Source organism: Panthera pardus, unplaced genomic scaffold, assembly GCF_024362965.1.
Source record: "Panthera pardus isolate Hobbes unplaced genomic scaffold, ASM2436296v1 HiC_scaffold_17, whole genome shotgun sequence".
Lineage (NCBI taxonomy): Eukaryota > Metazoa > Chordata > Mammalia > Carnivora > Felidae > Panthera > Panthera pardus.
Window position 1 is genome coordinate 41,292,535 of NW_026526732.1, and position 16,772 is coordinate 41,309,306.

The following is a 16,772-nucleotide window of genomic DNA, read 5'->3' on the forward strand; positions in this document are numbered from 1 at the left end:
CCTCCTCCTCTTCTCTTCTACTTGAATTCTCCCACTTAGCCTGGAAGCAAACAACAGCTTGAGAGAAGCTGTTGAGAGACAGGCAGCCATGGGAGAACTCTACACACAATCCCAAAAATAAAAGCTCCTTTTTTATCTTCCCTTAGAATATCGTGGCAAAGAAAATGCCACTGCTGCATCCTAGTGCATTTCTTTGAGAAACAGTCATACCTTTCAATTCACTTCAACAGTTATTTACTAAGTGCCCATCACCAGGGGAGGATCCAGGCCTTATGCTAGTACTGTGGTTACAATAAGCACAACTTGTGACACTCTGTTCCTTAAAAGTTAGCGGTACTCAAGAGGCCTCTCCTTCACTCATAGAACAAAGACAGCTTTGCTCCATTATAGGCAACTCATGTCCTAGGATGTTTCATAAGCCCCAAGTTGGTCTCAACGAGTCCTTGGTGTTTTCCCAACAGTACATAGTGCACGGAAACAGTGTTGGCCTCAGTTTATACATGAGATTTAAACAGTTTCAGCCTCAGTTTACACATGAGTTTTTAACAAAAGTGAATTAAAAGAAAATCATCCTATTAAAAATAATTCATCATGCATGAGAAGTCATTTGCTTTATTTATATAAATGACAGTTGCAACAAGGGTATAAATTAGATATAATTCTATAAACTGGAAGACAGGATACTGACATCCAGACATCATTCTTGTAATGGTCAGTTATATATTCAATATAATAAAAATGTAGAATGTTACAAATATCCACATTTGAGGATTATAAAAAAGAAAGCAAAGATAAGAATTCTGCTGGCCCACTCAGTAACCCACAAGATTTATGTAACAGTTCCCACAAACCGATCTCAGAAACAGAACAATGTTACATTTTCTATGAACACAAACAGTTAAGTACTAGGGATAGTGCTTTATATAATATTGTTTGAGGCAATCTTCATAGGAAATACGATCAAGACTCATAATGGCACAAACATGATAGGACTTACATTCCCCATTGCAAATTGCACTGCTGTCATAACTCACAAAGAAGTAATTATAGTATTTGATAAACTGCTCACTGTCCAGGACTGCAAATTGCTTAGCTAATGCATACAAACTTTTTGGCTGCAAATCTTCAATGTCATAGGTCTGAGTCAGCATATATTCCAGCTTCCAATCGGATTCTCCCTTTAGATTTGCATCTGTCAGGTTCAAATAATACTGCAACATATCCTATAGCAAAAACAGTCACAAACCCTGGTTCATTCTCTGCCATAGAAAGTACTGCACAGGAAGAAGCGTCCTTATTAGGATTTATGTGACATTCTTAATTTAAAGTTGTAGTCATTTAGAAAAAAGTGAGAACTGTTTTGGTTTGCTTTTTTTTTTTTTTAAGGAATTCCAGTAGACAAATCTGTATTACTTTTTTTCATTTTAAAAACAATGAAGGAACATATTCTAAACTACATAGAGAGATGTACAAAATACAAAGCTTTGGATTCACACACCTCAGAAGTAACCACTGCTAATAGTTACATATAAATCAGTGTTGTGCTGGAGGTGGCTGGTACCAGCTCACAGAGCCAATTATCAAATTTTTAGGAATCTCGACACTATAATTAAAGTGTTGTTTTTTCCCCCCAGTGAACAACTTGTTAAACATTTATCATCACTCCAGTGTATGTCAAGACATAAGTTGTTCTAGACATTATGTACAAAACAAATATAATTATTTAGAATATGTATACCCTATTTACTATCTCTTGGCTTTTTCAAAAAATTAAGCTATACTATGTATACACTGTTTTGCAATTTTAAAAATAATTAGTGCTATATCAGGGCATCTTTCCATGTCAGTATGTGTATATACATACACACATACATACATATACACATACACACGTATATGTACATGTATACATATATAATATATATATATATATGTGTGTGTGTGTGTGTGTGTATGATGCTCAGATCCAAAAATAGGCAACTAATAGTTGTATAAAGAATTCAGTCAATTGTTTTATTTCCTCGTTTAATCAAATGTTTGCAAATTAAATCTGATTTCCCTTGCCTTATTTTCTTCATAAAAACATGCTCTAAGGGACAAGTGAGCTACCTCTTACTAAGTTTATTTAGGGAAAAAAATGCATTTACATCAATAGAGACTTTAATTGAAAATTCTTTTCAAATGATATTAATTAAAAGGGGCAGTACTTATAAGCAAAAAGCCCAGCCCTTCAATGTTAAATTGGTCTAAAATCTAGTCGTGTACAAGCTCCAGAGAACTTTTGTCTCAAAGATAAATGTCCAACTCATTTTTATTTACAAAAAAAACGCTGCCAACATGTATTGAGTTCTTACTATAAGCCAAGTATTTTTCTAAGTGCTTTACACATATTTGTTCATGTAATCCTCACAGCAATTCTGTGAAGTCAGTAATACTTAGTTTAATCCTCATTTTAAAGAGGAACAGACTGGAAATACATAAGGAAATTTGATAAAAGAATGCTTGGGGGAGTATGGTTTCGGAGTCTACAGTCACCTTCACAGCTATGTTCTAGAGAAGAGTAATTAATAAATATGGCTTAGTGAAAAGTTTCAGTATGTGTACAAGTCCCCAAATCAGGCCCTGCCCAATGTACTGAACAAATGTCAAGTCCTTAGAAGGACAGAAACAACCTCCCAAAGGCTGATCTCATAATGCCCATACTGAGAAAGTGCTGACCAGCCAAATATAAAAAGAAGACAGACATCATGAGATTTCAACATAGAAACAATGTACATAGTTAAGCTGAAAACATTCAACTAAACTATTGAAAACTATAAAGACATGCATAAATGTGGGGGCAATTCCAAAACTGTGCCAACTTACCAATAGTTTATAATCATGAGGATCATACTGAAATAGTCTGACACCAGGATTGTTGGTCAGTTTTTCTGCAACACTCTTCACTGGGGTAACAGCAGGAGCCACAAACAAAGAATTTACCGGTCCTCCTGGACAAAACATATGTACATAAACATATTTTTTAATTGAGTTTATCTTTACTAAAAATATAAACAAATGCAAGATTAAGAGATTAACAGACATAACAGCCAAATGATGTATGATCCTTGATGAATCCTGACTTGAAACAACTATAAAGGGACACTTTTGAGAAAATAGAGGAATTTTTATTATGGATTGGTATTAGATGATACTGAAAAATTACTGTTGCTCTTGTTAGGTAGGTAAGTGAATCGTATTAGTATGTAAATTATATAATTAGCCATGTAGTTAATGACAACTGACCAAATGACAATTAAATTATGTGAATTAGCCATATATTTTAGCAATGTATACAGTAGCATGTAGGCTAAAATGGATCTAATGTTTGAGATTTACTTTCAAATACTTGAGAAAAAGAAAAAAGAATAAAGAAGTGAATAGGTAAAGCAAATGTGGCAAAATCCTGATAGATGTTAAATATAAGTGATGGTATGTGGGCGGGGGGGGGGGGGCGTTGTTTATTCTCTTTTAGGTGTATTTGAAAATTTTCATAATAACAAAATCTAAGTTATCACAGGTATACACACACACATACACACAAATACAAAACTAATTTGTTCTGTACATCTACCTAAAACAATATGCCAATAATTACATAATAAGAACCTGATTGGGGTCACCATGCTTTTATACCTATCTATTACAGGAATGAATTTCTGAGTAAAAAAGCTATCAAATGCTGAAAAATGGTCATTTTTTACCAAGCCTACTTTTTGTAGGTGAAAGAGGTAAAGCATTTTGAAAATTTTCCCCAATTGCTGAAAAAAATAAATACTGATTTTTTTTTCCTGGCTGACTATTCTAAAATAAGAACGCTTATTTGATTAACTCCCCGTTTCCTGTCCTCGTGAGGAGGTCATCTTTAAAAATAGGTAATCATTGTTTTGTTTGATGCTGAGATTCTCCTATTCTTATCTTTTAATTCTGAGTAGATGACAATGTTGATTATCCCTTAAAATTAAGTGTTTGATCTATTTTAAACCAGTGGTGAATTCTGCTTTTCTCTTCAAATTCTGAGAAGTAAAACAAGTCATATAAAAAGACACTTGAGTCTAGGAAGTAAATAATGAACAGCAGCATTTCTCTAAACTTGAGAATCTAAAAGAAAAGTTGAGTGAGCTAAGGGTTTCAGAGCCTTTTTTGTTGATAGCTATCAAATGCTGGTGGCCCCATGGAGCAAATAGGGAGACACCCAACTGCAGGCCTAAATAGGAAATCGACACTTGCCTTACAAACACAGAAGATATTCAGAAAAATCTGGTGCTGGCAGGTTGATTTAATGAAACTTGTAATTTACTGGTTCAGTAAAAATTACTGGATATTCACTGCTTTGCTCTAGCATCTTGGATTGGGAAGATGCACACAGAACAGCATATTACCTTTTTTATCAGAAAGCACCATAATACTATCTCTGTGAGTGTGTCCATAAAATTGTCCTGCAATGACATTGCTGTATCTTCTAAAAATATCTATCAATTTCTCATTATACAATTCTCTCATTGCTGTGATGTTCCTTGAATGGGGCACATATCCTACTGGGATATGTGCTATGATGTACACCTGGAGAAAGAAACATAATGAGGACTGATGAGAATCTTTTTGCATGTGTATCATAACCAAATGACATTTAGATATCCAAGATTAAAAGTACTGTATATTAATTAAAATTTAGAAAGCAAATATACCATCTCTCCTATTACCAAAAAAAAAAAAAAACGATGAAATTATAAAACTATTAGTATCATTCTACTTGCATTTGACTCACTTAAATTACACTGTTGATGATATATAGTAACTGTGATCTTGGTCACAATTTTTTTTTAATCAACAGATGTCAATCAGTCATCAAAGCATTAAAAGCAAAGCAAAATAAAACAAACACAGCAGATTTAATTAAACCATAAGGTGTTTCATGTGAAAACATCTTCAAATTTTAATATCTTTATTAATAGCTGACCCCACTTGAGTTAATAAATACACAAATTTAGCCCCTGTTTATCCCCAGATGATTTTAGTCTCTGGGATCTACCTTCTCCTTATTTTGCTGAGAGGTGTTCAGTGTCTTTTCTAGCCATTCAAACTGATTTGCTGGGTCAGTCTGATTCAGAGTCATGATATTTGGGCCGTAGTACAAGTTTGTGTTTAGACTGATGATCCTAAGGTTCAGATTAGGTGAAACTTTCTGTGAATAAAAGCCACCTACAAAAACAAATTTAAGACACACTCTAGAAAAACACGTACACAGATTCACAGTGACTATGAAAGCAAACTCTTAATTATGGTTTACAAGCCAGTCAGGAAGGTGATACTTATTTCTCATTATTTAGTTTGTACATACATAGGCTGTCATTAAATAAGAATCACTTACTGAAAACCGACTGTGTGCCAGATCCAGTGGTGGGACTTCCACATACTGACCTACCAACAGTTGTATCCGATATTCAGATGAAAATGATATTGGCACTAGGTCATGAGGTGTCAAATTTTAGAAAAGAAACATTAATGCATCAACTCCTACTTTTGCATGTTTGGGGAGTTAAGATGAGAGATATAGTGAAGTACAAAATGCAAAAGTAGGAACACACGTGGACCGTGCCAAAGACTACTATGGGAGAGATGTCAGATAAACCAGACCTGCTACAGTCTTAGTAGCAATGAGACTTAAAGGCAAAATCGCCCTCACACCTGTGAGCCAGCGGTGGTAACACCCAAGGGTCTGCTTCAGTGGTACTTTTGGAGCTAGCACCTGATCTTGGACCTGCTCTCTTTGCCCTGGGCCCACTCACCATCCATGCCTCTCCACAGCTTTCAAACATGACTTACAGCCTCCAAAGAAACGGGCACATCCAGAATGAACACACCCAAGCAAACATTAAAGATCTTAGTCTGAACAACATGAATAAAAATAGAGACAAAATAAGGATGAATAAATCTTTCACTTACCTTTCCTTAAAGTATGAATAGCTTCTTCGTCCAACCAGGGCTCCCAGAGATTTGCTACTGCATTGTACACCTTGCTGGTGACTACAGGCAGTTGATCCTGGCCACAAACAATACAATCCACCATTGAAACTTTAAAGATACATAGATTAACTAATTTAAACATTACTTGAGCATTTCCTACTATATGAGACATCTGGAGAGGCAAGGATGAGTACTAGATAGGCTTCATCTTCAAGGAATGTATAACTTCGTTAAAGAGACAAAAAAAATATAATCAATCACCTGTCAGACAATGTGCCAGGTGCCATCATAGAGGTTCTAGCAGGGTAGAAGCATGAATAATCGAGTCCAGCCCAGAGAGTCGGGGGGGGAAAGTGAAGAAAGCACATCAACCTGCCCTTGAATAATGATTTCATCATGTTGGCAAGAAAGGGCATCAAAGTAAAGACAATGGCCCAGACACCAACACTCACAGTGCTATACACAGAGAAAAGCACTTGTGCCACGTGGCCAGGATATAGGACGGATATGGGAGTGTGCTCATTAAAGAGAAACAGAGGCAGGTGTGAGCCTGAACACACAGGGCCTGGAACAGCTCATTGAGAGAATGGAGAAAATTTCATGATTTTAGAATTAAACAAAGTCTTCTGAAATGTTCACACCAGTATAAAGCTTTTGAACTTTCTGAATGAAGACTGACAACCACATGCTTTTGATTTGGAGAAGTCTCTTTATATGAACATGTTTTGATTTTTTGTAAGCAATGTGTACATAAAACATTTTTATTTTCATAAAGTATTTTTATCATCCTATTTTATCACATTATAATAAAGGATCTTAGCTCTGCGGGGCACCTGGGTGGCTCAATCGGTTAAACGTCCAACTTCAGCTCAGGTCATGATCTCACGGTTCGTGAGTTCGAACCCGGTGTCGGGCTCTGTGCTGACAGCCGAGAGCCTGAAGCCTGCTTCGCATTCTGTCTCCCTCTCTCTGTGCCCCTCCCCCTGCTCATGCTCGCAATCTGTCTCTGTCAAAAATAAATAAACTTAAAAAAATTTTTTTAAGGATCTTTAAGGAAGAAAAAAATACCCAAAACTTTAAGAAAGTATATACTGAGGGACACCTGGGTGTTTCAGTCAGTTGCGTGAACAAGCCCTGACTTTGATTCAGGTCATGATCTCACAGTTGTGAGACTGAGTCCTGTGTCGGGCTCCATGCCCAGCATGGAGCCTGCTTGGGATTTTCTCTCCCTCTCTCTGCCTCTCTCTCTCTTTCTCTCTCTCGATATCTCTAATAATAAAAATAAAATAATAATAATAATAATAATTTTAAATTTAAAATAAATTTAAAAAAAGAAAGTGCATACTGAATAAAAATCCAAAAATCACTTGTGAAATTACATAATTATTCCTATTTTCTTGTTTTAAAAATTATATTAATAAACAGAAGCCATTTCCTTCACACTCCTCCTTTTCTTCTGCATATTAGTGACATAGATCTATTTCTTAAAGTAATTTTCCCATCAGCACTAGTTAAAATGCTTAGTTATTTTCCAAGATGACACCCAAGTCACATTAGTTCCTAATACATATGCCTAATACACGATGAAAACAGAAATACATTCAGGGAAAGTAATAACTAAATGACTTGTTCTAACTAGAACTATTAGTATATTTTTAATTTGTGTCAGATATCAGACTCCTCTGTCTGAAAATTATACTGAATACTAAAAATTATGACTTATAGGCCAACCCAGATTCTGATTAAAACTTGGTCACATGATCATCATCAAAAATCTGAAAGTGTTAGCCATGTGTATCCCAAAGTATTGGGATAGATGCCAAAATACTGGAATGGTCATATGAAATCTTAAAATTATATATAATTACTGTAGAGTTTTCTCTCGATTTTAGTTATGAGAAATGTGAGCATCAGAGAAGTTAGATGATTCATTCAGGGACAGCTGGTCAGTTCCTGGGTTGGTCTAAATTCCAGGTCTTTCCAGTGTCACTCCTATGTCCAATTATTAATTGTACGATGCCATCATCTCAATACTCTTTGGCTGTGACATGTGCAGTGCCAAGAAATGAGGTATAATGGGAAGTGACCCACCCATAAGTTTGGTGGCGCCAGTCTTGCCAGTGTAGGAGTAAATGAGGACCCTGGCCCAGACTGCCTCCTTGGGCGGCAACTGGAAGGAGTCCCTAGGCTGCCCACACTAATATCTACTTCTGATGTAATGGGTGGGGACATGCATCTACATATGCATGTTTAGGTAGTTATGTTTATGTGTATGTTTATGAGATTTTAATGGAGAAATAATACTTATTAAAGTATCTGCTTGATTTGTTACTAACAGTTTTGTTACTAACATTCACCAGAATTCCATCTCGGCTAACAGTCTGTAGGAGATTTTGTTGTGGGGCTTTCATGTTACATTGACATTCCTGAAACTGGCGTGGAAGGGTGGAAGCAGAATAATAGAAAGAAGATTTTCAGATATAAAGTCACAAGCTAGAAAGACAAAAAAAATTAACTCTTTAAAGTATACGGGCTGCCCAATTTACCCTAGTTATACATACGATAGGATATATTTTAGAATTTGTATATTATCTATATCTGTGAATCACTATAAGATTTGACTTCACAAAGACAGAAATAAAAGTAAAATAAAACAAATCCCCAAAGGAGTTAGGGAAAACGTATCCCACATGTTGCTGCTTACTGCTCCAATAACTACCACTCCACTTATTGAGGGCATAATATGTACCAGGTAGAAAGCTACGCCCTATTCATGTAATATCACTAATTCTCACGGAAACTTCTGAGGGTGGGTGTTATTGCTCCTATTTACAAATGAGTGACTTATGGGTCAAGGACATTAAGCGAATTATCCAAGTTGGCCAAGCTATCAGGAGCAGGGCAGGATAAGGCTTTACATTCTAGTAAATACAACTCTAAACCCCACATGTTCTCCACTATGTCAATCTGTCTGTCACCTAAAGCATATAAAAAACAATGTGGGTAGCTCCTGGTTTCTAGAGATTGTTCATCCCCAAGCATCTTCCCTGTGTGGTCTCACATCTCAATAGTAACAAAGTTGACCACTGGTTTAGAGGATGACTCACAAAGACTAACACATTGTTCATCTCAAGCCCAGAGGCCAGTGCCAAAAAGTTACTTGAAACAAGTTCATCCTAGAGTACAACGTCTCAAAATCCCTGTATTTAGGTGATCAAAATGCTCACTAAGCATTCTTGTGGCCTGAGATGGAAAAGATATTCTAAGCAAGAAGATAAATCTAGACAGAGAGGCATGAAAGTAAATATTGTGTTCAGGAATACTGAGTATGTTAATCTGGCAAGAACAAGGGATGTATGCAAGAATGTTAGTCTAATTGAACACAAAAGATCCAGGATGTGGGCTCTATCACTACACGATTGTGACCACTTGAACAAGCAACTTGACATTTTGGGGACTCAGTTTTCTCATCCATAAAATGAAGAGTTGATCTAGACTAAGGGTCACCAAACTTTTCCTATACAGGGCCAAATAATAAATATTTTAAGCTTATGGGCCATATGGTCTCTCTTGCCACAATTCTACTCTGCTGTTCTAGTGCAAAATCAGAAATCAGCCACAGGCAATACAGAAAGAATAGCCATGGCTCTGTTCTAATAAAACTTTATTAACAAAAGCAAGTGGTAGGCCAAATTTGGACCACAGGTCATAGTGTGTCAAGTCCTGGACTAAAACACTAAAACTCTGAGATATCTTGAATCTGTCCAAATCTAAGATTCTACACTAGTATAACAGGACCCTCCAGCCAGGGCTAGTATCCGACCGTTATGCACAGGCTATTTAACAAACCGCCACACTGATAGGTTAAGGCCTGAGCTTATCGGTCATCAAATATTCTAAACACAATCTCTGTCTTGAGTGGTATCTTAATTAGATAAACTGGGCCCAAACAGGAACTTCCCTCTTTGGTTCTTATGACAGTTTGTTATGATCAGAGCGTGGGGAGCTTGGTCTGCCTAAGAGAAGTTCTGAAAAATGTAAACATTTATCAATATCAACCTTCCTTGCCAACCTTTATCATAAAATGTGAATGAACAACACTGTTATTCAAAAGAAAGTAGAAACTGAGGAAGATTATGAGGGAAAACAAGAATCAATAATCCACAAACTAGGCAATTTGCTTCCAAAACTCACTATGGACATATCTTTTTATGGATTAGGGAGAATCACTTTAAAGTCCCCAAATCACTTGTCTTACCTTCTTCAGTGGTTATTAACAGTGCACTCTACCTCCATGAGCCCCACTCCCACGTCTTATCATCAGCTAGTTATTGTCAGAATTTTGACAGTACTAATGGGAAAATTCCTTGAAACACTTTTGGAGTTTACATCAAATTTACCTGTGGCCAATAGTCATGATTACCCAGTGCAGGGAAAACCTGGAGATTTGGAAAGACACTCTGGATGGTGGTTGTCATATTAGCAATCACATTTATGACTGAGTCTGTTGAGAGTTCATGCACAGGAACGTGAGGTGGGCTATCCCTGCAAAGGAGACAGAATCATAGCAAAATCAACTTCTGTAAAAAGTCACTAGACATGCATGATGCCTGGTTGTATTATCATTGCACACTTCCACGATAAAACAACAGATGATTATTAAAAGAGCTGATAAACGACTCTTCATTTATCTTTCTCCCACAGAGTATCCCATTTTAAAAACTGTGTGATACAACAGATAAGCAGGAAATCTCAGCCTATTACACTGCTTGACTGAAGATTTGTGAGAGGCAAATAGTTGAGCAATTAAAAGCACAGATTCCAGAGCTAAAATGCCTGGATTCAAATTCCAGCTTTGCCATTTACTAGCTGTGTACACTTGAACAAGTTACTTAGATGCCCAGCCTTCATTTCTTCATCTGTAAAATGGGGATAATAATATCAAATCCAAATGTTAAATGAGGTATAATTTAAACATTAGTTAAATAGCACCGGTCATTACTGCAGGCATAGGGAATACAAACCTTATCACTCTGTCATCATGACAGACAGAATTAATTAATTATGCCACCAGAAGATAATGTTTACAAAATTGCTATTCTCTACCTCTGCCCTTTGCCCACTTGTGCCCTCTCTCTCTCTCAAAAAAAAAAAAAAAAAACCAGAAACAAAAACAAAACAAAACCTAATTAATTAATATTCGTAGGAATTCAGCATTCTAATGAAGCTTAGGTCACTGTAGATAAATATTGAGCAACTAACAGTATTTATATACTCACTTACCCTGTCCATATCATGAAAGATGCTTCTTGTCCTGAATTTTTAATGAAATCAAATGCTGACAAAATAAGGTGATATGGAGAATCACACAGAACATCTCCAAAAGGACCAGGATTGGAGGCATTTACGCCTTTAGATGAAGCACACACTTTGGTGTGGTCATCTGTGATGTGGTAAGTAGGGTCTAAGTGTAAATCAGTCACATGCCAAAACTGTCCTGTTGATTAGAAAAGAAATGGTGTTAAATCTACTTCCCTTTAGGTATTCCCATACACATATTTACAGTAAGACTGGAGACAGTTACTCCTCCCTGTGATGGAGTAAAACCCTAGTAATTTAAATGTTCATTTGCTCTGAAAGTAAATACAATACTTTCCTGTCAGTAGATGAGGATCCCAAAGATAGTGGGAAGAATTTACTAAAATTTACTATTTACATGGGTCAGAACTGATGAGCTCACTGACGGCGTGCCTACGTAAAAAAGACTATGTAACAAACGTAAACTGCATAATGAAATACAGGGAGACATACTTCAGATGGGTCAATAATAATATTGTGTATTAATAGTATGTTTCCTTCCTTGCAGAATTTATGGTTTTAGAATTTATTTATGTGCTTCTTGTGGAAAAACTAACATAGAAACATGATGTGGTCTGTTTGGGTTACAGAGTGGATAGATTGCAAAACCAGAAACTAAATCTCACTCCTAATTTCTTGTAAAACCTGGCCTCTCAACATTAATGGAAAAAGAGTATAAATGTTTAATACTAGCTTTAAACCAAAAGTAGGAATTTCCAGAGGCTCTTAAAAGCTACTAAATATAGGAACATCTTCTAGCATACACTTGTATCAAATGTTGATAATGTTAAGGAAAGCATTTGTTAAAGAGGATGCTTCCATTCGGTTTTCAGTGAGAAACCTGGAACCCATTGGATACCATGGGAAAGATTCTTTAATTAAAGGAAATAGTAGTACTAATATTCAGAGTAGTGTCTCTCTTTATTAAGCATTTGTGCCAGGCATTATAATAAAGAAACTAAATATACTATGCCATTTGATTCTCGAAACCACTCTCTTGAAGTAGGAATCACTGTTCTCATTTTAGAGGGGAGAAATGAAAGCTGGGTCCATTAGGAAATCTGCTCAGGTATACACAGCTAACAAACAGCACAGTCAGAATCTGAGCCCCACTTCGAAAGGCCCTCCAGCTTGTGTATACATAAGTTACATATATCTTCTATGATTTTGCTGCCTTCTCATATGCAATTAATAAATTATTTTAGTATTGAGGCTTTTCACACTTTGAATTTGGAGTTTACTCTGATTATGACTAGTTTATATCAGAAATGACATAGCAGCACATACTACACCAGAAACATGGAGCAAACAAGTAGAATGCAAACTTTTATCTACCTATACAAAGATGATAAAAGCTATGTATGTATATGAGCAAACACCTGAATAGGACCCAAAGCTGGGATAAGAAAGTAAAAAACTGAAAACCGTTAATTTGTTAGGGTGGAAACGTTAAGTTATATTTGGGTTGTTTTTTCTCCACAACATTATTATGATTTTACAACATATTTAAGTTCACAGCTAAGACATGGTAGACAAGAGATCCAGAAGAAAGTAGACATAAAACAGTCTTTATGATCAATTACTTTGTATCTTATCCCCATTTGAAAATACATGCCAAGAGTAATTTATTTTCTTCTTTAATGCAGAAAATACTCCAGCTTCCATTTCTAGCCCAGACTTACTGTATCCAACACACAAAGTGAGGTTGACAAATAGCTCAGAATCATCCTGGAGGCTGTCCTTCCTTGAGGTATAAATATATAGTGCATCTCAATTTTATTTAAACATGTTTTTAATGATTTGTAGAATATTAAGGTATAATAAGCTATACACAGAACAGTATAGTGTTATGGTTAAGATGGGGAACTCCAGAGTCAGACTACCTGACTTCAAATCCAAGCTCTATTTATTAATCTAGCTGTGTGATCCTGGCTTGTTTTATCTGCAAAATGGAAAGAATATTACTGCCTTCTGTATGAAGGTTAAGTGACTTGGTAGAAGTAAAGCTCTTAGAACATACCTGGCATCTAGTAACCTCAGTGTTAGTTATACTGTTAATATTTTGACGGGGCACCTGGGTGGCTCAGTCAGTTAAGTGTCTGACTTCAGCTCAGGTCATGATCTCATGGTTCGTGAGTTCAAGCCCCACGTTGGGCTCTGTGCTGACAGCTCAGAGCCTGAAGCCTGCTTCAGATTCTGTGTCTCCCTCTCTCTCTCTCTCTCTCTCTCTCTCTCTCTCTGTCCCTCCCCTGCTCACGCTCTCTCTCTCACAAAAATAAATAAACATTTAAAAAAAAAAGTTATACTGTTTTTATTTTGTAACCCTAAGCCTGAATTTGAGATTGAACTTCTTCATTTCCAAGTAACACTTAAAATTTATCAGGTACTTACTGTAAGTTTATTGCCTTTTTTAATGTTTTACATGTATTAACTCATCATTATTTTCATTTTAAAGATAAGGACACAGAGATTAAGTCAAAGTCACATGTGTCATACACAACAGAGTCAAGATAGAGATTCAGGAAGTCTGATTCCAGATTCCATGTTGCTCTTAACCACTGTATCACTTGCCTCTATGTGTGCTCACATTCAACTGTCCTTCCGTGTCACTCGCCTCACATAAAATACATAACACCTACATGAGATACTGTGACAATTAAGGGATATGAGATAATAAGTATACTAAAATTTTATAAACCAAAACTGGAAACACATTAAGAATACATCTCCAGTACCTAGATTTGTATGTCCTCAGCATCTAGAACATGACCTATAGTAGGCCCTCAGTAAACATTCCTTAATGAGGCACAGGCAGATTTCAGGATTTCCTCAAGATCACATGGTGACTCATTAATGAGAGCTGAACTAGAACCAGTCCCTCCAGACTCCCAGTCTAGCACTCTTTCCACTACACTGCACCACCAGACAGATAAGTGAGGAGGTAATTATTTAGATGCACTGAAGAAAGTCTTTAAATAGAAGCCAAGAGTTCTGACAGGTTCTTAACCTGGGATTTATGAATAATGAACCTCTGGAGGCCTTACCTTCCACTTCTAATTAAATTATATATAAAGTGCTCTGTGTGTGTGTGTGTGTGTGTGTGTGTGTGTGTGTGTGTGTGTCTAAGGCCACAGACCTGGCCTTTGGCCAAGCCCTACTCCACTACAGATTCTTTGATTTGTGGTCCAAAGTTCATTTCACCACACAATGATTTCTTTCTTGTTCTGCAGATAACCTTTAAGAAGATTTCCACAAATGTATGTGTGTATACATGTGTGTGTTGTTAATATACCTAGATAAATGCTCAACATTATATACCAAAAAACTTATGGTTTAGCTAAAAAAAATTGTAATCTATCCTAAAAAAAACTAGTAAACAATAATTCAGATGTTTGGACACATCTGAATTGTTTAAAATAGGTATTTTTGGTTTTTTGTTTATAATGTCAGTTCCTACCAAATACCTCAGCAGGCCTTGACCTACTAACTCTAATCAGAGATGTGGACAAACACACCCAGGTGAAGTCTCCTGGGTTGTTGTCCTCTGACCACTGAGACTTGACAGAACAGAAAGTTGAGACTGGGAATTTACACACACACACACACACACACACACACACACACACACACACACACAATTAAGCACAGGCCAGTTATGGTGAGTGTTATAAAGGAAGCATTTCCGGATGGGGTCAGGTGAAGAGAGAGAGTATCACATCAAGTAGAAAACATGTAAAATAATATAGCCAATGCGAAACTGCTGAGTCAACACTTCAGCAAGTCTCTGAACCCCATCCCTTCCTCCTCCCTAAGTGACTCAGCCTTCTAGTTTCCATATGAAAACGGGGAGGTGTAAGTGGAGCTGCCCTAGACACCACAAAGTTGTTGCTGAGGACTTAAGCAATCAGATCCTTAAAACCAAACAGTAAATTTGCCAATGGGTATTCCCAATGGGTAGCAACCTGGGACATTTTATTTCAAAATCCTGAACAGTCACCTAACTAAAGAAAAACAACACAAGCTTCAATAAAAGCAGAAACCAACATACATAAGTATTTGGGGATGATTTCTCGTTATGACTGACAGTTAAGAAACCAGATTCACAGTTCTTGCTTTCAACCTGACAGCTGAGTCACGAGAACTTGGCTCTCACGCAAAGAGGAGGTATTTTTTTCAGAGCATTTCCAGAGCCTTGTGAGAAAGCAAAAGCGTCAGAGAACAGCACCAAGCACTGTGCTAAGTTTCAGAGGCGGCTAAGTCCCCAAACACAGAACAGAATTCCACCTATCAAAATTCCCCCCCTCTAAAGAACAGAACAATTCTTTTCAAAGGGTGTCAGGCAGGTGGGGTTACCTTGACCTTTGAAAGGGAAGGCTCAAAAGGCACCCTAAAATCTAAAATTTGTTTAACAAGTTGTTGGGTCCCAATTCTGAGTTTCATATTCCATAGGTCTGGAGTGGGCTGAAAACCTGCATTTCTAAGAAGTTTGGGTGACGCTGATGCCGCTGGTCCCAGGCGGACCACAAAAGGGATTGCATTAAACTTGTTAAGTATGATTAAAATTGATCCCGCCCACAGACAGTCCGGTAACATCCAGGTAAAGTGAAATAAAGGCCCCACGAGTTCTAACGTAGACTAAGAGGTGAGTAGCACCGAAACTCTGGCAGGAGGAGTAAGAAGAAAAGGCCAACAAACCCGGCGGGCAGGACAGAAGATACTAGAAGTCCCACTGAAATGTACACCCCTATGGGGAAGAGGAAGCTCCGTACTCCCTGTGCTCTGGGCAGATTCGGGGCCCGTGGGAATGAGGGACATCCAACTTCTAGCTTCGGTTCTGCTTGAGACGTGCACATTTCCTTCCTCCCGCCCCCGGAACAAACGCGCAGAGGAACCTAGTCTCCCGCAGCTCCTTGCAGCGCCCCCACTGGCCAAGGGTACTTTCTCCAGCCACCGGGACCTTCCGCTGGTCGCCTGGCGCTCTCCTCCCGCAGTTGCCCTCGCCCTCCCCGCGCCCGGCGCGTCTGGCTCCACTCCCCTCCACTCCCCGGAGCCTCGGCCGCGGCGCACTGCTGCCCCCACGCACTTTTCCAGACTTCGCGCGGGCGCTTTGGCCCGTTGTTCTCGGGCAGCTCCCGGGAGGGAAGGGGTCGCGGACTCACCCACAGCCGGAGCTGAACTCTCGGGCGCCAGGGGCAGGCCGAACCCGGGACTGCCACGCCAGGCGAGCAACAGGCAGCAGACAAGCGCGCCCAGCAGAGCCATCACGGGTCAAAGCCACCGGCCTGGGAGACTGAGGCTGTCTGGCTTGGGGGTGGAGAGAAGACAGAAGAAGGGTGAGGGTGTAGACGCCCTGCAGTCACGTGCGAGGGCAGATTCCGCAAAAGGTCAGCTCGTTTGACCTTCAGCAA

At 38.0% G+C, this 16,772-nt stretch overlaps 1 protein-coding gene across 2 annotated transcripts; it reads right to left on the minus strand.

Moving 5' to 3' along the window:
- Window positions 1-592: 592 nt before the first annotated feature.
- Window positions 593-16,772, minus strand: SMPDL3A (sphingomyelin phosphodiesterase acid like 3A). Of its 2 annotated transcripts, XM_019418239.2 has the most exons (8): window positions 16,524-16,772; window positions 11,290-11,503; window positions 10,407-10,551; window positions 5,986-6,082; window positions 5,072-5,241; window positions 4,422-4,602; window positions 2,866-2,990; window positions 593-1,223 (listed from the first exon to the last, which is right to left on the minus strand). In XM_019418239.2, the coding sequence occupies exons 1-8, from the start codon at window positions 16,624-16,626 to the stop codon at window positions 906-908; spliced, it is 1,353 nt and encodes a 450-aa protein (XP_019273784.1). In that variant the 5' UTR covers window positions 16,627-16,772; the 3' UTR covers window positions 593-905. The 2 variants fall into 2 exon arrangements, with proteins under 2 accessions (XP_019273784.1, XP_019273785.1); XM_019418240.2 differs by lacking the exon at window positions 11,290-11,503 and having other exon boundaries at window positions 16,524-16,626.

Bases quoted from the DNA above. Each gene is read 5' to 3' on its own strand.
- SMPDL3A (XM_019418239.2), bottom strand. From the start codon at position 16,626: ATGGCTCTGCTGGGCGCGCTTGTCTGCTGCCTGTTGCTCGCCTGGCGT. The intron at 5,242-5,985 runs GTAAGTGAAAGA...TTGTTTTTGTAG, and splicing joins TATTCATACTTTAAGGAAAG to GTGGCTTTTATTCACAGAAA. The intron at 2,991-4,421 runs GTAATATGCTGT...TGTTTTGTCCAG, and splicing joins GGTGCTTTCTGATAAAAAAG to GAGGACCGGTAAATTCTTTG.